The 27294-nt window shown below is 42.3% G+C and overlaps 3 protein-coding genes across 3 annotated transcripts; all 3 read left to right on the top strand.

Moving 5' to 3' along the window:
* Positions 1–326: 326 nt before the first annotated feature.
* Positions 327–4111, top strand: LOC137258880 (neural cell adhesion molecule 2-like). Its single transcript, XM_067796608.1, has 4 exons — positions 327–675; positions 1760–2062; positions 2614–2874; positions 3975–4111. The coding sequence occupies exons 1-4, from the start codon at positions 333–335 to the stop codon at positions 4109–4111; spliced, it is 1044 nt and encodes a 347-aa protein (XP_067652709.1). The 5' UTR covers positions 327–332.
* An 804-nt stretch (positions 4112–4915) lies between these two features.
* On the top strand, positions 4916–9722 carry LOC137258783 (uncharacterized). Its single transcript, XM_067796508.1, has 7 exons — positions 4916–5015; positions 5880–5916; positions 6322–6377; positions 6753–6774; positions 7140–7195; positions 7940–8056; positions 9006–9722. The coding sequence occupies exons 1-7, from the start codon at positions 4916–4918 to the stop codon at positions 9011–9013; spliced, it is 396 nt and encodes a 131-aa protein (XP_067652609.1). The 3' UTR covers positions 9014–9722.
* Positions 9723–16280: 6558 nt separating this feature from the next.
* Positions 16281–18755, top strand: LOC137258680 (cell adhesion molecule 4-like). The gene is made up of 4 exons (XM_067796406.1): positions 16281–16581; positions 17266–17532; positions 18056–18178; positions 18709–18755. Exons 1-4 carry the CDS (start codon positions 16281–16283, stop codon positions 18753–18755), a joined length of 738 nt encoding a protein of 245 aa, XP_067652507.1.
* The last annotated feature ends 8539 nt before the right edge of the window (positions 18756–27294 follow it).

The following is a 27294-nucleotide window of genomic DNA, read 5'->3' as shown; positions in this document are numbered from 1 at the left end:
TTTGAATGTACCACGCTAGTTGACATGTCTCTGACTCTGACTCACATTCTGTTTTGGTGCTTACTTGTGTGTGATATGTATGTGCTAGCTGAAAAGAGCATTGGAATTATACTGATCTTTGCATGACTTCTTTGAAAATATTATTGAACGAAGCTTCATATTTTGACGCTTTAATTTGTGACTTACATTTCGTTTGCGTGCCTGTATATGTGGTATGTATCTGTCAACTTGTATTATATTGAGCGTTCTTAAATAATGTGCTTGAATATTTATGTCAACTGTTAGCCTTGTTTTAATGAGTAATATTTGTTTTGAGTGCAGCTGTAGCCTCCATGTTAACTGGATACCTATACACTGATACACGTGTTGGTGAAAATTTTACCATGACCATGAACCCAGACAATGTCAGCTTTGTATATTATGTATGGGTGAGTGGGTCGGTATCTGAGAGACTGTTACTGGTCCAGCCCAAGTCACACCGTGTAGTGGTACTCAACAGTAGCCACACAGGGTACACAACCAGGATCAGATACACCGGGGAGGACTCACCATCACAGACCGGACAACTGAGGTTTACCATCTACAATGTTACTGTACAGGACGCTGGTACTTACTACTGTCAGGGAAGCAATGGACAGGAAGTTACTGGATGTAGACAGGTCCTCGCTGTGGAACGTGAGTAGTACATGAAGAATAAACATTGACTGTCTTAATGCATCTCCAACATGAATGAAAAGCTGTTCAAACTTGTGCTGCCAATAGTGAAAGCTTAGGTGAGGTGAAATTATCGTATACTGGTATATAGCGACATGGCTCCGAATGTGTGTGTGTTAGTGTGCAGTGCGTGTGTGCATGTGTGTATTGTGTGTGTGCATATGTGCACTGTGTGTGCGCATGTGTGTACTGTGTGTGCATGTGTGTATTGTGTGTGTGCATGTGTGTACTCTGTGTGTACATGTGTGTACTGTGTGTATGGTGTTTATGTCAACTATTCCGGAGATATGCTGGTTCTTCTGTATTTATCATACAGTGGTTAGTGTTCTCGGCAGGATAAAGCCAGCGGATATTTTCGGTATCCCTTGGGGTCGTATACGGATACTGATGCAAATTAGAGAGGTCATATGCAAATTTTAGGGACTACTTTCACACTGTAAACAAACACGCCCATCTATCGGTGATTCTGTCCAGATTGACGGCCGTGCACTGTGAGTGCCTTGATGAGAGAAAATTGTTGTCTCGTAATAAGAGATGTGACCCCTCTAATTTACATCTGAGAGTTAGTGGTTCGGGTTCTGATCCGTTCTTTTTCATGACACCGATGAGTAATTTACTCATGAGACTTGAGAGTTCATAACGGGCATTGTTTCGATGGTACGAACATAATATTTGTTCAAATGTTTAACTGAATTTTTGGTTTGTGCGAGTCGATCCGTCTTGCATCTTTTACCTCCTGTCTGTGGAAAATACGTTTAACTCGATTCAGCCAGTAGTTGTGTGGAAACTATCATATTTAATCAACAAAACGGTTTGGAGTATTAAGATCCAGTCAACACGTATTCCCTGTTGTAACTGTGGAACACTGAGTGTGTGAATGAGTGAGGGTGGATCTTTGGCGTGACGAGTGAACACTTAAACTGTTTAACATTTGATAAATGGATAATAACGAACAGTATATAAATACAGGTATACAGGATTTAGTAAAATCTTGTACAATGACACTCGTGTTAAGGGCTCGGCACAGCTGTTATATTTCTCACAGAGAAGCCAGCCACACCTACCATCACCGGACCTGCCTCACCTGTATCAGGTGAGAATGTCACCCTCACATGCTCCTCCTCCTCCTCCCGGAGTCTACCCCCGATCTACCCCCCACCGACCATGACCTACATCTGGAGGAGGAACATGACCCTGCTAGAATCTGGTGATGAGTCTCCAACAGGTAGAGATGACCTGACAATAACCCACGTCAGCAGAGAGAACCACGGAGACATCTACAGGTGCCAGGCTGTGGAGGAGGGGCTGGAGTCTGATTGGAGTTACGGACATGTACTGGATGTCCTCTGTGAGTAGGAACCTACCTTGTTTTAGGTAACAGAACCTCGTATTACTTATCTTGAAACTCTGCTTCTCAGTGACGTTTGTGTGGCAACTTTCTTATGCTGAAGTTCTGTGTAAACAGAACAGAAATCATTATCGTGAAAGTTCGGCAATGAAATAGCGGCAGGTTTGCTTCAATGATCAGTTGAAAGTTTCAGAACTTATCAAAACTGAAAGCTGGGCCCCGTTCCTCAAAGCGAACTGTCTATGTCAAAGTCTATGGTAAAGTATGGGAGTTACGGGGCGCTGGTATGATCACCCGGATATTTTGTCAAGAATTGCACTTAGCAACAGAGTGGGTGAGTGAGTTACAACGGTTCCCCAGCTGTAACATGTACGTATTGTGGGAAGAAAACACAAGTTGAGATGAGAGGTTTGCCATTAGTGTGAATCCCAAGTACAGAGGCCAAACCAAGCAGCTGGTCTTTATTCAGACATTTACGTCATAGACGGAAACTAGACTTATATCTCAGAAAAAGACTTCCTTCCTAGCTGACCATCTCACATGCATTGCAGATGGACCTGACCAGATACACTTTAACGGCACAAGGGGCAAACTGGAGGAAGGGAAACCTGTAACGATGGGGTGTTCTGCTGACTGTAACCCTGCCTGCACTGTAACCTGGTGGAACACATCCAGACAGGTGGTGATGACAGGACACATGGAGACTGTGTTGTCTATACCAGCTGTAGATGTGTCTATGTCTAGACAGTACATGTGTCATGTCAACAACACACATGGGAGTGCATCACGGAACCTGACACTGGAGATCTTCTGTAAGTCAGCACTTCTACAATAGAATCTATAAGATACAACCTGTCTTTTTGATGACATCTGCCTTTCCATTCACCTTAACCTGATGGAACAGCAGCGAGAACACCAACGGCAGTGGTACCCATAGATTCAAAATCATTAGCCATATCAACACGTAGTATTGATAAGAACGTCAATCTAATGTCAATATCACGACAGTGTTTTTGTAAAATCAGATTCTCCACAAATGTTTCTCCAAATATTTCTGTTGATTTAAAAGTCAAAAAGCAGCCAAGCGGCACAGATGACTCCTAATCTTCCCTTTATATTTGACATACAACTCGACACCTTTCCGTCTCTTTAGAACTTCGCCTGCACTAATGAGATCGCTGATGTTTCCAACGTTGCATGGCCTCCTGTTGAACTGGCGTAGACAGTGAGGTTGTTGGGGATGTCCAGTGAGAAAGATTATTTGAGATGAACATCCCATGTGTCAACCCATTAAGACTCCCTGACTGACTCCCTGACTGACTCCCTGACTAACTGGCTGATTGACTGACTGGCTGTTTGAATGTAAAACCGATGAAGTTCTCAAATGGTTTTGGATCGTGAAGTTGTGTCAAGTTGACTGACTCTCTGACTGACTGACTGACTGACTGACTGACTCGTTGACTAACTGCCTGATTGACTTACTGGCAGGTTGACTGTAAAATCGATCAAGTTAGAAGAATGCTTCTGGATCCAATGGCTGTAGCACTGGCAATTTGACCATTACTGTTGAATCCGTCTGTGAAAATAGATCGATGGGCGTTGTAGCGAGAACGCAACAGGCTGTAATGCAGTTGGAAAGTGTTATTTCAGATGAACTTCTGAAGAGGCTTGATGTTGGGGTATAAGTGGCAAAAAACTTCAGTCATTTACTCACTCACCCACCCACTCAATTTCGCAGATACGGGGCAGCCCTGGTTATATTTCTAATCATGGTGTACATTATATGTCTGGTATTTCGTAAGCACATCATGTACCTTAAATAAAGCAACGTGTCTTGGATGTTATTTTTTTCAGAAAAGTAAACATGATTATTCTATACTGAACTGAATATTGTCCATATTAAATGTTTCAGCACGTGAGCTTAATGAATCTGGTGTCGTTTCCACCGTCCCCGTGACTGCTGTCTGTTCGGTCCTCATCGTTGTCATCGCCGTTGTCGTCATAGTTGTTGTTTGTAGAAAACACAGACGTGAAGGTAATACGGTGTGATGTGATAGCGTCTTGCCTGAGTGTGTGCACGTATGCATCGTCACTAAGTTATCCCACTGCACATTCTTATATGTGGTGAATAATGTATGACAGTCAGGGATAAGGGCGAGGTGGTGAGGAAGGGTGAAGGGTGAAGGGGGTGGGGTGAGGAAGGGTGAAGGGTGAAGGTGGTGGGTGGCGAGGAGGGATGGTGGGGGTTGTGGTTGGGTGGGTGGGGTTTTGGCGAGAGATTAGGGGAGGGGTGGGTGTGTGGGTGGTGAGGATGAGGTGTCCAGAGCAAAGCATATAACAATACTTGTGTATGTAGCACCTGATGTCTAGATGTCTATTTCAACTCATACTCAGTAGAAAGCTAGCTGATACGTATTTCCATTCATACTGACATTTTTGACGATATGATCATTTTGTCCTACCTATAGTGACTGATCCTGCCTAGGTCTGATTTGCAACGTGCCTGTGGTGTATCTTGATTAAATGGTGCCATCAAGTCTCTTATGGGGAGATGGAATCTGAGACCGGCCTTTAAAGAAGAGTTTGAGAGAGAGGATAGATTGTAAGAGAAGGCGGTGAAAGTATACTGAACTAATTTAGAAACGCATCACTGGGATAAAATGTTTGATGTCCGTGGTAAACGAAGAAAAGAACGTGTCCCTGTTGACACTGAAATTGTCAATGAAGATTGAAACACAAGTAAAAGCTAAAGTAATCATTCTCAAAAATCTCAATAGTGCAAAAATGAATTAACGATAACGTTGAAGGGAGTCAAACTACTTTCCAACCGTGGTCAAATGTTTCACCCAGTCAATGTCAGTAACGGGTGTGGCCATCACTTGCATAATCCTGCTGCAAAATGTGAAGGCGTTCATCTCCGCCATGTTGGGAACAGAAACGACAGTGGCTCTCAGTATGTATGCGTAAGCTGTAGCTCGACCACGACAGACGTGTGTCTGTGTCCTGTCATGACTACCAGTCTCTCTACAGATCAGTACGATTCCATCAACCCTGCTGAACTCAACAGTCAGCGTTACACTGTCCACGTCACTCTGAGCCTTGTATACCCCTGAGTGAGATGAAATCAGGACTTGTCAGTAAAGAGAATACACTCAGCCCTTTTCCTTCATTGAGTGAAGACAATGTGGTGATCTCTGGACAAATGGTTGTCAAGGGTGTGTTCGATCACGTGTTGTGCCAAAGACAACAATTTGGTGCTGTTGCAAATTTCGGTGTCATTTTGATGCACAGTTGACTGATCTGACAATGTGTTGTGGAAACGCCACGTTTTCTGTATTTCTACGTGATTTGCAAGTAAAAAGGTCATTTTCAGCAAATGGTGGGTCACGTCACCAGACAGGAATGCACGCACTTCTTAGTGTGCATCATGTTTATCTGTCAAAGTCAGATTACGTCAAGCACAGTTTGGGTTCAAAATTCGTTTTACATCTTCCATGATTAATGATAATAATGGTATGCTGGGGTTTCAGAAGTAGTTCAGTATGGAATCATTTCATTAACAGCCAAGATGCTTGAAGAGGATATGAATCAACAGTGTGCACAAATTTACATATTTAATGACCTTCAGTCTCCAAGTTTATGTTTACACTGGCTCCAGGACACTAGTTTTAATCAACATTTGTTCAAAAAACATGTCTGTCTACAGATTTCAAGCTATTTATTTCCACTTCAAGATATATATATGCGGGAACTATACGGGAAATTTGTTTATCTTATATTTTTATCTAACATTGCGCATATGTAACTATTTGCACAGACTTATTTGTTTCAGGTAAAGGATACACATTTAATAGGTGAGTTAATCCAGTACAAGTAAGACAAATGACTAAACAACTGACTTAAAACTTAGTAGTATCTGCTGTTTTTCCAAGTTACTGTAGAAACACTTAATCACAAACACAGTGATTTGATTGGTTATGTTACACTAATCAGTAGCAGTATATATGGAATATTGAACCCAGTCTGAATTAATAGCACATATAAGCTGCTGGTATCACAGAGTTTTTGTCATTTCAGGCAAATGTTAGAAGATCCTTAACTACCCATAACGCAGAACGTGCTTACCGTTTTTTGTAAACACATTCATGCATTTAACTGTTCCAGCTGTTTTGTCCTTTGCAAGATTCTGTGTCTGAGGAAAGCAGATTGTTTTTTTTTAATATCCTTGATTCCAACCACTTTCTACATTTCCTCCCCAGCGATGTCACATACACCCGTGACGCAGGCATAGACGGAGGCTACGAGGAGATAGCAGGTTGGTGCAGGACGTCATTCTAGTACGCCATGTCAGTTGATTCAGATGACGTTAAACAGGTCATACGAATTATTAAAAGGGTAGTGTTATGTACAATGTCTGAAAAGCAGTCTTGGACGTAAGCTGTCAACATACAAAACTAAAGGTGTTTAAGCATTTTAAAATTCTGACAACTATGAGCAGTGATTGACCTACTGAAACCCGTGCCGTATGATGTAAAGTATCTCTTAAACTCTTAAACTTCTAAGTAGAAAAAAACAGTAATATCAGTGTACAATGTACGGGTGTGGTATATACAGATGTGCACAATAAAACATCCGTGGTTAAACTTAAAGTTTGTACGCATAATTAACTGCACACACTTTAAACTTTCAGACAGAGGATGTGCTCGTCATCGGTGAGTATGTTCATGAAGATGAATAAATATTTCATCAACACATGGGTGTAAGTACCCGTGAAGATGCGGTTTAGAACTGTCAGCAACCCATGCTTGTCGAAAAAAACTGACTAGGATTATCTGGTCCAGAACCATTTACAGCAACCCATGCTGGTCGCAAAAAATTGACTAGGATTATCTGGTCCAGAACCATTTATTCACAGAAAGTCGTCATACATCTGTGATATTGCCGAGTGTGGCGTTAAACAACAAACCACCCTGGCAAGAATATACACGACTTGGAGCGCGATATGAACTGAGAGTGTGTTACAGCTTAATAATAATTTCCTCTCATTATGCTCACGTTCAATTTTCACTTTTATCAGTCTGGTGTCGTATCACAGGGAAGACGAAAACGATGGGAGCTACCAGGAAATAGAAGGTTGGTGTCTGAACTAGCATGATTTGTAACGACTGTGAAATTCGAGCTGCCGTATAGGGTACTAATATGTCGAATGAACGCAGCTCGAACTATCTACCATCTGAAGGACACTAGAAGATCTGTGGTAGATAGCCTTCAGCAACCCATGCTTGCAATACCCACATGTCATCGGTTCCCATTTGAGCAGATCGGTGGTCATGCTGTTGATCACTGGATTGTCTGGTAGAGACTCGATTAGTTACAGACAGTGCATGGGCTGTGAAACACGAACTGCCGTGTATCGTATAATGAAACGTAGCTCGAACTGTCTAATGTCTGAAGTCGTGTCTCAAACCAAGGAAAGAGACCCCCGATTATTTAGTTTGAAATAGCCATAATAGAATAGCTACAACATTGTAAATAGAGTCAAATTCGTTGATATTCTAGATGTCCGAATACTTAGGACATTTTTCAGTGTTCAAGCAGAAATTGGTGATGGGTCGTGCTGGGACAGCTAGTCTGGACAGCTGTAACGGTCATCGCAAATGATCATTCCTTATTCATGGCTTGCTTACTTTGTTGCTTTACCGTTCTTGTAGAGAAAAATACTATTTTCTCAGTTTAAAAACATTATTTATGTCATAAAGTTGATTAATGCTTTAATAGGAACAAGAAAATACTCCCTGGGGAATACGTCGCTGTATCGTCACTTGAAATGTCATACTTAACACAGATATGTGTCATCTTATATGTGTCTGATATCAGAGAGTGATGGAAACGTAGACGACATCGTCCCCATCGTAGCTGTCTACTCCGTTATGCTGACTGCTGTGGCAGTTGTGGTGGCAGCAGTCACTGTTCTTGTCTGCAAGGACATAAAAGGTACAAAGAATGCATGAATATTTTTGCATGCAATGTAAGTGTCAACCCGCTCCAATTCCCAACACACCACAGCCAACACAATACAACCACAACGTGTAGGATCTGGTCACAACCTATCTTCAACAACCATGCATGTTACAACAGGTTACAGTCTGATTATGCTCATGCTTGTTTATCCCCCGTATCCCAATTGCGTAAATCGATGCTCATTATATCAACCAGTGGGTGTAATCGTAAAGTCTGGCATATTTCAGACAATTGGTGGGATATTGCTGAAAGCAGCGTCGAACAGTATACGGGCATATCAGTGGTTCACCTTCATGTGCTGCAATATTTTGTCCTCATTTTAGTTTATAAAGGCTGTTTTGATTTTTTGATTCAGTACGAAAGTGATCGGTAGGACACTGGATAAGGTGTTCACGCCAAAGACCCAGGTTCGATTCCCCACATGGTTATAATGAGGCGCCATCGTGGTGTTCTGGTTTTGGTGATGTTGATGGACTATTCTAAAAGCGACTTATTTTTTACTGTTACTCATTGTGGACGAATCGATCCATTCAGAAATGTACATGTTTGTCTTTTGTTTTACTTGCAGAGAACCAGGACAACAGGTACATGTTTTTACGTTTTCATCTTAAGTGCTGGACTCGTATGTCAGACATCGTAATAACCAGAGAACAAGTCTTCCAATAAACGGTTGTTGTCTTTGGTGTCAAACACCACTTACTCAACTTACTTCAGAAATCTTAGACTATAAGCCTTCACAGGTTAACTGTGGAAGTGACTGAAAAAGTAACAATTGTATCTATGTAACTTATGCACAATTTGTTAAAAAGGGTAGGAAATGTATTATTATGACTGAAGTGCTTTTTGGGAGGTGATTTCCACTGCACACTACTTGAAAGAAAAATGCAGGCACCTATGGACAAGTCAACTGTAACTGCAATAGAAGTGTAATGTTGTAATTACAGATGTGGTGACTATCTTACTGTGATGGCAGCGAGATTATCCCATGACCTCAGTGATGTACCTCGTGCTTCCAACAACGATGTTTTACCTCTACATGATTACGAGCGATTCCTGAGGGAACAGTTCCACATCTACACGTCTCTCCATCCTTCATCTTCCTCAGCCCAGGACCACAGTACCAGGTGAAACCTAAACTGACATTTCAGTTCCACATCTACACGCCTTTCCATCCTTCATCTTCCTCAACAGAGGACCACAGTACCAGGTGAAGCCTAAACTGACGGTACAGTTCCACATCTACACGTCTCTCCACCCTTCAACTTCTTCCACAAATCCTATACAGTTTAATATCTCAGGCAGCTAACGTTTCAGTCGGGAAAACAAGAGTACTCTATTTACTACACACCCAATAAGAGAAAATGTTTTCCACGATTTTTTTTCCTCTTTCACAGAGGTACTCTTAAAGAGGACTGTTCTGATATCGACAGTTATGAGAGTTGTTTCTGCTTGTCCTCTACATACCCGGCGAACGTTGATGTTTGCAAAGCGCAATGATGTATACAGTTACCGAACAGTGTGTCCTTTCAGCAAGCGGGCACTTGTAACCAAAAGCTTTAAGCTTTACTAACAGTATATCAACAACACTGATTTAGCAAAAACTGTTTTGTTCAAGCAATAAAGCTGTACCTTTTATTTTCATGTGCACTTATGTTTTATTTCATCAACAGCGACAATGTGAAAACACAATGTTTCAATCAATATAGCAGCTTTAAACTGTTTTGTCAAAAAAAGACTTAACTCTTATGCTTTCTCAACACACTGACCTATATTACATGAAACACTACCAGTGAGGTCTTTGAAGAGGCGAAGTATTGGTTTTCCATGAAGTTAGGGGGTCTATTTAAGCGGTCTGCACAAGGTTAAGAAATGTTGAGAGAAATGTGGTGTCAATGTAAAGAAGTCTTAAGGACCAAGAATCAAAATAAGGTTTCTACCCTGAATACGTCTTGGTAATAATTAGAACCTTTTTGATATCCCCTCGGAAATAAACGACCAGCAACTAAATGATGTGCTACGTTGTCTGGAATTAATAGAATGGTTCACAATTAGTTATTACAGAATGTTCACAAAGCAATCAGTTATCATAGAACATAAACATCATATGTAGATTTGTTATAGGTACTATATTGGTCACAACAACATTCAAAAGTATACAACGCAATTGTTTAGTTAATACTCTACACATCACCAACGTTCACACAACCTACATTTTCAAAAAACGGCGTAGTGTTAAATAAACAAAATTAAAGAGTAATTCAGAATATGTGAGCCATATCATAAAGTTTGCACCGATCCATATCAACACGAAGGTAGTGCCAAGGGAAACAAATAGTAAAGAGATGTCCATTAGATTAAAGTTAACATAGAATAGCACAAGTAAAGACTTCTCGGACTAGAAAGAGGACAGGTTACATACCTGACTGAATTTACTAGATTTTTCTTGATTTGTGACTGTCACTGTCCGTATTCGATTCTGTTCTATTCTAGCTAATCGCGTTTACAGATAAAACATACGATAAAGTTGTTTTGTTGTGAACTTGAGATTATGCCATGGGGTTTGGACGAAGCATCGATGGCCAGTTGCAAGTATTCAACGATGGAACATGTGGCAGGGGATTTGACCCTGGGATATATACATTCAATACAGATAAATGTACAACGCCTTGGTTCTGTTAGCTTTAGAGATACTGGGCCCGGATACCCGTTACCATGTGACATGTTTAAGATTGAGGAGCATGGTCAGTTAGTTTTAATATCTCCAGTTTTCAATAACCCGTATAAAATATGCTTATTCCACGATAATATATTGGGTGAAGCAAGTAATGCCCAAATACATAATACAATGGTACGCACTCGAGACGTTTCCCTCCAGTTATACCAATTACCGCTTCTCGCGAGAATACCACCACTTTGGTCCCATCCCAGTTAAAATACGTATCCCTTTCAGCAAACCACAATGAAAACAGTTGAGTCATCTCTGGAAGAAAGTAGTTAGACTTACACGTGCATTCCGTTCATGTGCTAATTAGATAGACAGTAGATATTGGCTAAGGATATATAACCACTATCGTTGAATCAAGGCTTAACAAATGAAAGTTCTCGATTGAATATAGCTTGTACACCATTAATATTTTTGAAGAAACTCCTCTCCTTCTCAAAACCGATCTCACGCGTTTAGAAAAATCTACAATTAGAGCATAAACTCTCCTCTTTTCTTTTTATGAAAACCGTGAAATAACGGGAATGAATACATGTCAGTGTGGTTTGTCTCTCACAAAATACGGCCTGTAATTCCACATGTTTATCGTAGGCAATAGCCCAAAACGTTTCTTTTTCAAAATAGATACATACAGTCACGACCCGGACTTGATGATCTACAATAGGAACAGATTCGTGACGGCGATATGGACGGCAGCGACAAAACTAGGACACGCCATCGGGACACGAGGAGTCTTTCCACGACTTGGTATGGCTGGTAAGCCTACCGCCCCTTCCGTGCATAGGCTTTGACCCGTTTACACCGCTGACGCCTACTACAACTGTACGTCGGTGGCAGCGACGTGATTGGTAGAGAGTGCTGTCTACAGATGAATGTTGGATCAGTCTGTTCAGAAACGACGGCAAAGTTTTACGACGTATGGGAGCGTCTTCAAAGGAAGAGGCGACTTGTTACTGTAGCAGTGTGGCATATTTTGTAAATAAATTTGGCATAAGGTTGGCATCATTGGTCATATATATTGCATATATATACATATAAATCAAAACAAAAAGAATGTTAAAATTACCTTAAGTGTCAGTTGGGTGCTGTAATAACACCCATGTCATCCATTTCATTGTGGTGTCTTTTCTATGTTTACTAACACTGGCCTCCATCTTGAATTTTCTAAAAATACCCACCAGCTTTTTCTGAATTGGGAATCATCCCAGTTCTCTTCAATTCTTCTTTTCTATCCATAGCCTTACTTCCTTTTTAGTATTTACCTGTCCTTGTTTGGCTCCTTATGTCCACAACTGTTTTCTTGGTTTTCATTGGCCCTGGTGGTTCTTTATAATTGCTCACCTGTATGTTGCCTCTCAGTGGGTGCCTGCTCCTTTGAGAGACCTTCTCTTTTATACAGGTGAGACAATCTTCTTCAATAATTTATCCTAAATTAGGTTAGGCCTCAATTTATTAAATAGCAACATAGAGTAAACATTAAACATTCAAATATATTAATTATTAATTACAACGTATGAAAACATTAACTTAATACAACTGTCTGGGTATTTGTTCTAAATACAGTCTGTTTCAGTTGTGAATCTGACCATGGACATGTGCTTATTTTGTCCCCCATGACAGTAACCCCATTACTTGGCACAGTGACAGACAGTCAATGAATTGGTGAATTAAATGTCTTTGATATTGACAAATTGTCATGTGATATTTAACCATGAGATTGTAGTATATATATTTTGGCCATATTGTCCATATGTCTTTCTTGTTTTAAATGTAATATTTTGCTCAGTGGGTGCCTGCTCTTTTATAAAAGTTCCCCACAACACCTCATCACCATTGAAATAAACTGTAGAATGTTTGTCAGACTTTTCACCTTTTACGGCGTCGTCCAGAGACCCGACATCACACCCCTGGACCACGGCATTTGTGGCGACAGAGCAACTAAAACTTTACTTTCATCGTCTGACCCCTGTGCTCTCCGTGTAGTCTCCCTATGTCCTCTTGTGGAATCCCTTTAATTTCTCAGTGAACTCTTTCCTTCTTCGGGTGAACGTTGCGAGTTAATGTCTGAACATGTAGCAGATTTAGCACTTAGAACTTTGTTGAGGCAATCCAGGCCGGTTTCAGAAAATTAAGGCAGCAGAGAAAAGCAGAGTGTACTGAAGTGCTGTTTACCTTTACCTTTTTAAGTAAAATATGTTCATTTCAGAGACCAGTTGTAAGTCTGGAAAAGACAACTGAATTTTCTGGAATCGTTTTGCCTACGTGGGGTTTGGAACTGAATCTCGACACATCAGCTATTATTGTGCTCCATAACGTCATCACTCTGAGTGACTGTTAGTGACACATTATAAATATCTGAGTATTATATTTTCATCGAGACTGGCTCATCAAGCGTATGAAACCTGCTTCTCTATATTTAGACTATAAGACCAAGGAACTCGCGTACCCAAATAAAAGTGATTAAGTTCTGTTTCAAGTTGTTGTTAACGAAAGAACATTATTACGCCCGAAAGGGATACCTAGAATTATACATAACAAAATGAAACATCATCATTTGATCCAGACATTTTATAAATATAGAGCACCCCACAACCATTTCAAAGTCAGCATATATAGGAATGACGATGATACACCAAAAACAGAATTTTACCGTTCATATTATGATGGTCGGCTCAAACTCAAACAGACAACCCTATTTTTTGCATTTGTCAGAAAAAAGTATATACGAGATGAATAGTTTTCACTGCTACAAAATGTTTATTATGGACAACTAACTGTTCCAGCCGATATCCAATATAACCACTTTATTCCTTCACAATATCTTTCAACTTAGATCAACCTTTGTGTACCCAGATTTTGACCATTCTTATATGATTTGTAAACTGTACAGGCAAACATGCCCCGACAAAGAATAAAACAATCTGTCTGACTAACGGGATCGGGTGACTCGCTGACTTGGTTGAGCAGTCGATGTTCATGCTATTGATCACTGGATTCTCTATTCCAGACTCGATTATATACAAACCGCCGCCATATAGCTGCAATAATACTTAACAAAAGCAGTTTTGTGAGTAATCTGTCACCAACATTATTTGTCTGTGGATATGAATGTAAACAACTCATTACTGACTATGTAACGTTAAGCGCACGTAAACATAGGTTAAAATCCAACGGGAAGTTACCCGCTTTTAAAAAGGGAAATATTATCCAGCGAAACTAAATATTTCAACGCTCAAAAACAAGTGTCAAAGTGCGTGGTGTGTCAGTATGAATTTACCACACTAGTTGACATGTCTCTGACTCACATTCTGTTTTTGGGCTTACATGTGTGTGGTATGTATGTGCTAGCTGAAAAGAGCATTTGAATTATCCTGAGCTTTACGTGACTTTTTATAAGTGACCAGTTTTTTTGTACGAATATATTATTGAACGAAGCCTCAAATTTCGACGCTTTAATTTGTGACTTACATTTCGTTTGCATGCCTGTATATATATTATGAATCTGTTAGCTTGTATTATATTGAGCAGGCTTAATTAATGTGCTTCAGTGTTTGTGTCAACTGTTAGCCTTGTTTTCATGAGCAATATTTGTTTTGAGTGCAGGTCTTGCCTCCATGACAACTGGATACCGATACATTGTTACACATGTTGGTGAAGATGTTACCATGACCATGAACCCAGACAATGTCAGCTTTATATATTATGTATGGGTGAATGGTTCGGTAGCTGAGAGACCGTTACTGGTCCAGCCCAAGGCACACCGTGTAGTGGTACTCAACAGTAGTCACACCGGCTACAGGACCTGGATCAGATACACCGGGGAGGACTCACCATCACAGACCGGACAGCTGAGGTTTACCATCTACAATGTTACTGTACAGGACGCTGGTACTTACTACTGTCAGGGAACCAATGGAGAGAATGTTACTGGATGTAGACAGGTCCTCGTTGTAGCACGTGAGTAGTACATGAAGAATAAACATTGACTGTCTTAATGCATCTCCAACATGAATGAATAGTTGTTCACCCTTGTATTGCCAATAGTGAAAGCTTAGGTGAGGTGAAATTATCGTATGCTGGTATATAGCGACATGGGTCCAAATGTGCGTATGTTAGTGTGCATATGTCCGTGCGTGTGTGTGTGCATGTGTGTATTGTGTGTGTGCATGTGTGTATTGTGTGTGTGCATGTGTGTATTGTGTGTGTGCATGTGTGTATTGTGTGTGTGGTGTTTATGCCAACTATTCCAGAGATATGCTGGTTCTTCTGTATTTATCATACACAGGGTAGCGTTCTCGGCGGGATAAAGCCAACGGATATTTTCGGTATCCCTTGGGGTCATATACGGAATACCGATGCAAATTAGAGAGGTCATATGCAAATTTTAAGGACTACTTTCACACTGTAAACAAACACGCCCACATATCCGTGCACTGTGAGTGCCTTGATGAGAGAAAATTGTTGTCTCGTAATGATAGATATGACCTCTCTAGTTTGCATCTGAGAGTTAGTGGTTCGGGTTCTGATCCGTTCTTTTGTCAGGGCACCGATGAGAAATTTACACAAGAGACAGGAGAGTTCATAGTGGGGTATTGTTTCGATGGGATGAAAATTATATTTGTTTACCAAAAGTTTAAATGAAAGTTTCACAAATTCCACATGTGTTTCTTGTCATTTTTCGAACTAAGTTAATATTTGTTGACAACAATATGTTCTTTAACATAAAAGTTAACTGGGAACTACATGACGTAACGCAGTCAAATAAGTGATCATTAGAAAACTGCGTCACCGAGCTTGTGACGTCACGTATTACTACACACATATTTGTGACGTCATAGATATGCGGGCATATCAGGAAGTTTAGTTTTATGATCTGTGGCAAATGAAATCACATTTTTGTAGTAAGAAAGTTTTAAAATAAGAATGACATTGTATGATAAATAGGTTAACACATTCGTATGTTTTGGGATGGTTAGTATCCTTTATTAGGAATAAACACTATGTATTTAGCTCACCAAGGCTCGCTTAATATAATGTTTCCCAATACAGGATGTTAACCATCCCAAAACACACTCGTGTGATAACTTATATCTGCCAACAAAGAAGCCTTATCGCACGTTAACATGAGTAAGTGTATCCGAGTGCATCAGTCTTGCATCTTTTACCGCCTCTCTATGGAAAATACTATTAACTCGATTCAGTAAGTAGTTGTGTGGTAATTATCATATTTAATCAACAAAACGGGTTGAAGCATTAAGATCCAGTCAACACGTATTCCCTGTTGTAACTGTGGAACACTGACAGAGTGAGTGAGTGGGGATCTTTGGCGTGACGAGTGAACACTTAAACTGTTTAACATTTGATAGATGGATAATAATGAACAGTATATAAATACAAGTATAGAGGATTTAGTAAAAAACTTGTACAATGACACAAGCGTTAAGGTTAAGGTCTTTGTTATATTTTTTCACAAAGATGCCAACCGCACCTACCATCACCGGACCTGCCTCACCTGTATCAGGTGAGAATGTCACCCTCACATGCTCCTCCTCCTCCTCCCGGAGTCTACCCCCGGACCACCCCCCACTGGCCATGACCTACATCTGGAGGAGGGACAAGACCCTGCTGGAATCTGGTGATGAGTCTCCTACAAGTGGAGATGACCTGACAATAACCCACGTCAGCGGAGAGAACCACGGAGACACCTACAGGTGCCAGGATGTGGAGGAGGGGCTGGAGTCTGACTGGAGTCACCGTCATGTGTTGGATGTCCTCTGTGAGTAATAATTACCTTGTTTTAGTTAACAGAAACTCCTCCTATTACTTATCTTTGAAACACTGCTTCTGAGTGACCGTTTTGTGACAACTTTCATCTGCTGTGTAAACAGAACAGAAATCATTATTGTGAAAGTTCGGATAGGAATTAGAGGCAGGTCTGCTTCAATGATCCTTTCAAAGTTGTCAAAACTGCAGCTGGGTCCCGTTCCTGTCGTAAGTCTATGGTAAAGTATTAGAGTAACAATCGTCTATGGTAAAGTATTAGAGTAACAATCGTCTATGGTAAAGTATTAGAGTAACAATCGTCTATGGTAAAGCATTAGAGTAACAATCGTCTATGGTAAAGTTTGGGAGTTACAATCGTCTTAGTGCTAAGATCGCTTTGAGGAACGGGGCACTGGTATGACGTCACTGTAAGGTCACCCGAATATGTTGTCAAGAGTTGCACATAGCAACAAAGTGGGTGAGTGAGTTACAACGGTGTCCCAGCTGTAGCTTGTACTTATTGTGAGAGGAAAACAGAACTTGAGTCAGAGAGGTTTGCCATTAGTATGAATCCCAAGAACACATGCCAAGCCAAGCAGCTTGTCTTTATTCAGTCATTTACGTCACAGACGCAAACTAGATTTATATCTCAGAAATAGATTTCCGTTCTTAGCTGACCATCTCACATGCATTACAGATGGACCTGACCAGATACACGTTGGCGGCACAAGGGACAAACTGGAAGTAGAAGATTGGAAGTCTGTAACGATGAGATGTTCTGCTGACTGTAACCCTGCCTGCACTGTAACCTGGTGGAACACATCCAGACAGGTGGTGATTACAGGGCACAGGGAGGCTGTCTTGTCTATGCAAGCTGTAGATGTGTCTGTGTCTGGACAGTACACGTGTCACGTCAACAACACACATGGGAGTTCATCACGGAACCTGACACTGGAGGTCGTCTGTAAGTCATATTTCCGTTTCTTCAACTTCGCCTGCACCAATGGGAACGCCGATGTTTCCGACGTTGCATGGCCTACTGCTGAGTTGACGTAAACAGTGACGTTGTTCTTGTGGATTTGCAGTGTACTGACTGACTGACTGACTGACTGACTGACTGACTGACTGACTGACTGACTGACTGACTGACTGGCTGACTGATTGGCTGACTGACTGACTGACTGACTGACTGACTGGCTGACTGACTGGCTGACTGACAGGCGTGATGTTACTGGGATATAAGTGCCAGAAAACGTCACTCATTTACTCACTCACCCGTATCCATCCACCCACTTACCCGCTGACCCACCCACCCATACGGGGCAGCCCCGGTTATATTTGTAATCCGGGTATACATTATATGTCTGGTATTTTGTAATTACATCATTACCTTAAATATAGCAACATGTCTTGGATGTTGTTTCTGGGAAAAAGTAAACATGATTATACAACACTGAACTGAATATTGTCCATATTAAATGTTTCAGCACGTTCGCTTAATGAATCTGGAGTCGTTTCCATCGTCCTCGTGGCTGCTGTCTGTTCGGTCCTGATTGTGATCATCGCCGTTGTCGTCATAGTTGTTGTTTGTAGAAAACAGAGACGTGGAGGTAATACAGTGTGACGTGACAGTAAATGACTAGAACTCGAGAGTGATGTGAAGTGGCCTCTCTCACAAACACTTCTTTACCACATACTCATGTTGAGTGAGCGTGTACGTGTGCGTGTGAGTGTACGTGCGTGTGTGCATGAGTTCAGTGCATCGTTACCCCTCTGTACTTTCTTATATGTATTGAATACTGAATGTCACTGTGGGAGAACGACACGCTGGTGAGGAAGGTGGTGAGGGAGGCCGAGATAGTTACCAGAGGAGTACCTTATTCCGTTTCACCCCAACAACTGATATACATACCTTTCACAACTTTGTATATACACCTATAGCAATGTTAAGCAATACAAATAAGCACTGATTTGATGCCACTTCTTTGCCTGCAAAACATAAAACAATGTTTTTGCACGTAGCTTCTGATGCCAATTTAGAAGAAAGCTACTTGGTAAGTATTTCACTTCATATTGACATGTGATACATTGTTAAGGAAGTGATGATTTTGTCCTATCTATACTAACTTATTCTCCCTAGGTCTAGTTTGTAACGTGTCTGTGAGCCAGGGAGACATCTACAGCTGAAAGCGGCCTTTAAGGAAGAGTTTGAGATAGTATAGAGTGTGAGAGGAGGCGGTGAAAGTATACTGAACTACTTTGGAAAAGCATCACTGTGATAAATGTTTAATTATTTGCGTTACGCCACGACAGGACAGGAATGATGTTTTCCTGTAAATAGTTTATGCTCCGTCTAGCAGTATGGGGCTGTCCTGTTGCACAATGTGATGGCGTTGATCTGCCGCCGGGAACAGGAGCGACTGCTGTTCTCAGTACGTATACGTTTGAGCTGTAACTCGACCATGACAGACGTGCACATGTGTCCTGCCATCACTACCAATCTCTCTACAAATCATTAGGCTTCCTTCAATCCTGCTGAACTCAACCGTCAGCGTTACTCTGTCCACGTCACTCTGATCCTTGTATACGCATGACTGAGATGAAATTAGGACTCGCCAGTAAATAGAATACTTATGCGCATGCAGTCCCAGCTGACGTAATCGCTATCGTACCGTCGCTTCTTCCATGAATGGTAATGTCTCTTCTGGAGACTGACTTGAACCTGTTCCTTAAATGAGTGAAGACAATGTGACAATGTGGCGATCTCCCTTTATGCGTTTTCACGCGATTTGCAGGTGCAAAGGTGATTTTCAGCAAATGATGAGTCACGTGACCATACAGGAATGCACGTATTTCTTGGTGTGCATCAGGTTTATATGTCAAAGTCACATTACTTCAAGCACAGTTTCTGTTCAAAATTTGCTTTGGATCTTCCATGATTAATGATAATACGGAGATTCTGGGTTTTCAGAAATAGTTCAGTATGGAATCATTTCATTAACCGTCAGGATCAGAGGAGTATAAATCTTGAAGAGGATATACACCAACAGTGTGCACAAATTTACATCTTTAATGGCCTTCAGTTTCCAAGTTTATATTTGCACTGGCTTCAGGACAGTGGTGTTCCTCAGCTGACATTTGTTCTACAAACATGTCGTTTTACAAATAGCAAGATATTTATTTCCACTTCAAAGATGCGTAATTATACGAAAAATTCGTTTGTCTTACATTTCTTTCATCTGACATTGTGCATATGTAACTATTTACTCAGAATTATTTATTTCAGATAGAGGATACCCTGATAATCGGTGAGTAGCTGTATCGAATGAGTAAGGCAAAATGCGTAAACAGCTGACTTAAAACTTTGTAGTATCTGCTATTTTTCAAAGATATTGTGGAAACACTTAATGGCAAACACAGTGATTTGATTGGCTATACTTCACTAGACAGTAGCAGTATATATGGAATATTAAGCCCAGTCTGAATTAATGACACATCGCTTATGAGTTTTTGTCCTTTTAAACAAATGTTAGAAGAGCGTGAACTACCGATAAGGCAGAACGTGCTTACCCTTTCTGTTAACACATTCATGCATATATATAACTGTAACAGCTAGTTTGTCCTTAGCATCATTCTGGATCTGAGGAAAGCGGATTGTTTTTGTATATAGCCTTGATTCCAACCACTTTCTACATTTCCTTCCCCCAGCGTTATCACATACACCCGTGACGCAGACACAGACGGAGACTACGAGGAGATAGTAGGTTGGTGCTGGACGTCATTCTAGTAAAATCAGATGACATAAAATAACAGATCATACGAATTACTAAAGAGTTAGTGTTATGTACAATATCTGAAAAGCAGTCTTGGACATCAGTGTGGAAAATTTAAATATGTACGGTTATATCCACATGCGCACAATGAAACAGTTATCCTTGATTAAACATGAAGTTTGTATGCAAACTACACACACTTTAAACTTTCAGAGAGAGGATGCGCTCGTCATAGGTGTGTATGTTCATCAATCACCACACAGTTGTAAGTAACCGTGAATTGAATCTTCAGCAACCCATGCTTGTCGTAAAATGTGACGAACGGGATCGACGCTTAAGTTGTTGAGCAGCTGATTGTCTGGTTCCGAACCATTTATTTACAGACCACTGTCATATAGCTGGGATATTGCTGAGAGCGTCGTTAAACACCAAACCAACCAACATATTTGTTAACTAAAAATATTGCTCGATTCGGAGCACGATGTAAATTGGGAGTGTGTCACAACTTTATAATTTCCTCTCAGTTTACTGCCGTTCAATGTTCACTTTCATCAGCCTGATGTCGTATCACAGGGAAGACGAAAATGATGGGAGCTACCAGGAAATAGAAGATTGGTGTCTTAAGGTTAACAAGTAGCATGATGTGTGAAACTCGAACTGACGTATAGGGTATTCATATGTCGAGCAAACATAAAGGCGTAAAGGCGTAAAGGCGACTATACTTGCCATAAAAAGGCGACTATGCTTGTCGTAAGAGGCGACTAACGGGATCGGGTGGTCAGGCTCGCTGACTTGGTTGACACATGTCATCGGTTCCCAATTGCACAGATCTATGGTCATGCTGTTGATCACAGGATTGTCTAGTCCAATCTCGATTATTTGCAGACAATCGCCATATAGCTGGAATATTGCTGAGTACTGCGTAAACCTAAATTCACTCACTTACTCCCGTCTGAAGCACAGAACCCTGGTACAACAGTCGGGTCTCAAACCCAGACACTTTGGATATAAGTAGAAAGAAATGTCATTCCTATGTCTATTTTAAAGTCTTTACATCCTAGACGTCAAAACATCACAATACTTTTGACGCTTTCCAATGTTCATAAAACAGGACCAGGGTTCAGTAATACGCCATGTTGGAGAAACAGATCTACTGTTCTGGGTAGCTGTATTCTTTCTTCTTCATTGCTTGCTTCCTTTAGTGCGTTTTTGCCATCTAGGCGGTATTCTGCTAGCGTATAAAGAATTGTATGTTCTCTGGAAGGTTGTCCGAGAAAGATCATAGTTGGCCACTATTGATGTCCAGGGCACTCTTGACTTATAAACCGATTGTAGTTACATAGACGTAAATAGTATTTCTTCCTAATTTCCTAAAACGAATGCTGTGCGTTGAACATAATAAGGAATATTAACTTATGTTTCAAATGGTAAATTCATATGTGTTAACATTGTGTTATATCAGGAGGTGGTGCCAACATAGACGGCATCGTCCCCATCGTAGCTGCCTACTCCGTTATGCTGACTGCTGTGGCAGTTGTTGTTGTGGTGGTCACTGTTCTTGTCTGCAAGGACGTGAAAGGTATGAATCCTTTCCTTCAAATGAATCAAATGCACTGAATCATCAGTTCACTCCCCTGAACACTCCAACACACCACAGGCAGCATGTCCTTACCCGAAGGTGAACTGGTCTTCAACAACCCACTGGTATGTTCACAGGCGAGTAACGCTAGCCGATTCCTTCAGCGATATCAGTATAAATTACGAATCAGTGAAGGGTACAAGATGGGATTAGAACTGATCCTCAGGAACCCATGCTTGTCGCAAGAGGAGATCAACAGGATCGGTTGGTCAAGATCTCTGGCCTGATTGACACATATCCCCGTATGCCATTTGCGTAGACCGATGCACAGGATTTCAATAACTTATTGTCCTGTCACGTCTCCATCTGACCATCATAATATTGTTGTATGGAGCGATTAGCTAAAATCTTCCCAAATTAAAAAAACCTCACCTATTTGAATGAGTACAAATGCAAATTGTTTGGATTCAGTAAAGGTCAGTGCAGTAGCCTTATGGTTAAAGCATTCCCACATAGGCAAAATATGTGCAGTCTATTTCTGGTGTACCCAGTCGTGCTAAGAAATGCAGACCCGTGAAGGTCCAGGCGTAGAATAGGTCTTCAGCAACCCATGCTTGCCATAAAGGCGATTATGCTTGTCGTAAGAGGCGACTAACGGGATCTGGTGGTCAGACTCGCTGACTTGGTTGACACATTATTTACAGACTGCCGCCTCATAGCTGTAATATTGCTGAGTTTGACGTAAAACTATACTCACTCACTCACTCACTCACTACGAAATGCAACATATGTCATATTTGGGATTTCTTAGTAAAGTACAAATTTTAGTACTTTTTAGGTTGAGTCCCATCTGGGATTGGAACCCGCACCCTCAAAGTCAGGCAAACAATCGCCAGCACATAAAGTCAGCCGACTAGCCCGCTCAGCCACCGCGACTTCCACAAAATGGAGTAGTCGGAAAACTGGTAGTCTAGACTGTGTACTTTGTGTACCCCTCTGAAGAGTGTAAACTGGTACGGCTCCCACTTTTTAAATGGCATTATTTTATCATAGCTTTGGGGAGCCGTGGGAGCCGTGCCACTTACACTTATCAGAGGGTACACAGAGTACACAGTCTAGACTACCAGGTGTCCGACTTCCATTTTGTGGAAGTCCTGGTGACTGAGCGTGCTAGGCGGCTTACTTTGTGTACTGACTCTGAGGGTGTGGGCTCGAATACTGATGGGACTCCATGAAAAAGTAATTATAGATTTTTTTAGAAATACTAAGAAAGTGAAATCCCAAATATGACATATGCTGCATTTGATCACTTTCTAAATGGCATTGTGTAATCGTGCTAAGAAATATTGCTAAAGGCGGCTTAAAACTCACTCACTCACTCTGGTGTTTCATGAATATTGTCAAACGCAGAGCAAAACCATACTCACTCACTTACTCGGTGGTAATGCAGAAGATTATTAGTGTTCCCTTTGTTTCGTTTTCAGAGGACCAGGACAGAAGGTACATATGTTTACTTTTGTTTCCTAAATGCTGGAGTAGTGTGCAAGGTATAAAATACTGGTCAACTTCCTCTCATCAGAGTAAACCTGTATATACTTGCCCAGTTGCTGTCTCATGTCTGTGTTAAACACTATTTACCCGACTTACACCAGAACACTAAGGCCATATCTAAATAAGAAAGCCAATTGAGAAGATCAACCTATACGCTGTTGATCTTTGGAATGCCTGGCCTAGACCACAGCCATATAGCTGGAATATTGCTGAATATGGCCTTAAATAACAAACAACCGCACAGCACTAACAAGTTCATTACAATGTATAATGTACGTGTAATGTTGTTATTACAGATGTAATGAATACCTTACTGTGATGGCAGAGAGATTATCCCATGACCTCAGTGATGTACCTCGTGCTTCCAACAACGATGTCTTACCTCTACATGATTACGAGAGACTCCTGGGGGAACAGTTCCACATCTACACGTCTCTCCACCCTTCACCCTCCTCAACAGAGGACCACAGTACCACATGAAGCCTAAACTGAGGGTACAGATCCACATCTACACGTCTCTCCACCCTTCACCCTCCTCAACAGAGGACCACAGTACCACATGAAGCCTACACTGAGGGTACAGATCCACATCTACACGTCTCTCCACCCTTCACCTTCCTCAACAGAGGACCACAGTACCACATGAAGCCTACACTGAGGGTTCAGATCCACATCTACACGTCTCTCCACCCTTCACCTTCCTCAACAGAGGACCACAGTACCACATGAAGCCTACACTGAGGGTACAGATCCACATCTACACGTCTCTCCACCCTTCACCTTCCTCAACAGAGGACCACAGTACCACATGAAGCCTAAACTGAGGGAACAGTTCCACATCTACACGTCTCTCCACCCTTCACCTTCCTCAACAGAGGACCACAGTACCAAATGAAGCCTAAACTGAGGGTACAGATCCACATCTACACGTCTCTCCACCCTTCACCTTCCTCAACAGAGGACCACAGTACCACATGAAGCCTAAACTGAGGGAACAGTTCCACATCTACACGTCTCTCCACCCTTCACCTTCCTCAACAGAGGACCACAGTACCACATGAAGCCTACACTGAGGGTACAGATCCACATCTACACGTCTCTCCACCCCTCATCTTCCTCAACAGAGGACCACAGTACCACATGAAGCCTACACTGAGGGTACAGATCCACATCTACACGTCTCTCCACCCTTCACCTTCCTCAACAGAGGACCACAGTACCACATGAAGCCTACACTGAGGGTACAGATCCACATCTACACGTCTCTCCACCCTTCACCTTCCTCAACAGAGGACCACAGTACCACATGAAGCCTACACTGAGGGTACAGATCCACATCTACACGTCTCTCCACCCTTCATCTTCCTCAACAGAGGACCACAGTACCACATGAAGCCTAAACTGAGGGAAGAGTTCCACATCTACACGTCTCTCCACCCCTCATCTTCCTCAAAAGAGGACCACAGTACCACATGAAGCCTACACTGAGGGTTCAGATCCACATCTACACGTCTCTCCACCCTTCACCTTCCTCAACAGAGGACCACAGTACCACATGAAGCCTACACTGAGGGTACAGATCCACATCTACACGTCTCTCCACCCTTCACCTTCCTCAACAGAGGACCACAGTACCACATGAAGCCTACACTGAGGGTACAGATCCACATCTACACGTCTCTCCACCCTTCACCTTCCTCAACAGAGGACCACAGTACCACATGAAGCCTACACTGAGGGTACAGATCCACATCTACACGTCTCTCCACCCTTCACCTTCCTCAACAGAGGACCACAGTACCACATGAAGCCTACACTGAGGGTACAGATCCACATCTACACGTCTCTCCACCCTTCACCTTCCTCAACAGAGGACCACAGTACCACATGAAGCCTACACTGAGGGTACAGATCCACATCTACACGTCTCTCCATCCTTCACCTTCCTCAACAGAGGACCACAGTACCACATGAAGCCTACACTGAGGGTACAGATCCACATCTACACGTCTCTCCACCCTTCACCTTCCTCAACAGAGGACCACAGTACCACATGAAGCCTACACTGAGGGTACAGATCCACATCTACACGTCTCTCCACCCCTCATCTTCCTCAACAGAGGACCACAGTACCACATGAAGCCTACACTGAGGGTACAGATCCACATCTACACGTCTCTCCACCCTTCACCTTCCTCAACAGAGGACCACAGTACCACATGAAGCCTACACTGAGGGTACAGATCCACATCTACACGTCTCTCCACCCTTCACCTTCCTCAACAGAGGACCACAGTACCACATGAAGCCTACACTGAGGGTACAGATCCACATCTACACGTCTCTCCACCCCTCACCTTCCTCAACAGAGGACCACAGTACCACATGAAGCCTACACTGAGGGTACAGATCCACATCTACACGTCTCTCCACCCTTCACCTTCCTCAACAGAGGACCACAGTACCACATGAAGCCTACACTGAGGGTACAGATCCACATCTACACGTCTCTCCACCCCTCATCTTCCTCAACAGAGGACCACAGTACCACATGAAGCCTACACTGAGGGTACAGATCCACATCTACACGTCTCTCCACCCTTCACCTTCCTCAACAGAGGACCACAGTACCACATGAAGCCTACACTGAGGGTACAGATCGACATCTACACGTCTCTCCACCCTTCACCTTCCTCAACAGAGGACCACAGTACCACATGAAGCCTACACTGAGGGTACAGATCCACATCTACACGTCTCTCCACCCTTCACCTTCCTCAACAGAGGACCACAGTACCACATGAAGCCTACACTGAGGGTACAGATCCACATCTACACGTCTCTCCACCCTTCACCTTCCTCAACAGAGGACCACAGTACCACATGAAGCCTACACTGAGGGTACAGATCCACATCTACACGTCTCTCCACCCTTCACCTTCCTCAACAGAGGACCACAGTACCACATGAAGCCTACACTGAGGGTACAGATCCACATCTACACGTCTCTCCACCCTTCACCTTCCTCAACAGAGGACCACAGTACCACATGAAGCCTACACTGAGGGTACAGATCCACATCTACACGTCTCTCCACCCTTCACCTTCCTCAACAGAGGACCACAGTACCACATGAAGCCTACACTGAGGGTACAGATCCACATCTACACGTCTCTCCACCCCTCATCTTCCTCAACAGAGGACCACAGTACCACATGAAGCCTACACTGAGGGTACAGATCCACATCTACACGTCTCTCCACCCTTCACCTTCCTCAACAGAGGACCACAGTACCACATGAAGCCTACACTGAGGGTACAGATCCACATCTACACGTCTCTCCACCCTTCACCTTCCTCAACAGAGGACCACAGTACCACATGAAGCCTACACTGAGGGTACAGATCCACATCTACACGTCTCTCCACCCCTCATCTTCCTCAACAGAGGACCACAGTACCACATGAAGCCTACACTGAGGGTACAGATCCACATCTACACGTCTCTCAACCCTTCACCTTCCTCAACAGAGGACCACAGTACCACATGAAGCCTACACTGAGGGTACAGATCCACATCTACACGTCTCTCCACCCCTCATCTTCCTCAACAGAGGACCACAGTACCACATGAAGCCTACACTGAGGGTACAGATCCACATCTACACGTCTCTCCACCCTTAACCTTCCTCAACACAGGACCACAGTACCACATGAAGCCTACACTGAGGGTACAGATCCACATCTACACGTCTCTCCACCCTTCACCTTCCTCAACAGAGGACCACAGTACCACATGAAGCCTACACTGAGGGTACAGATC

Source organism: Haliotis asinina, chromosome 1, assembly GCF_037392515.1.
Source record: "Haliotis asinina isolate JCU_RB_2024 chromosome 1, JCU_Hal_asi_v2, whole genome shotgun sequence".
Lineage (NCBI taxonomy): Eukaryota > Metazoa > Mollusca > Gastropoda > Lepetellida > Haliotidae > Haliotis > Haliotis asinina.
This window is presented reverse-complemented; position numbering and strand designations above follow the sequence as displayed.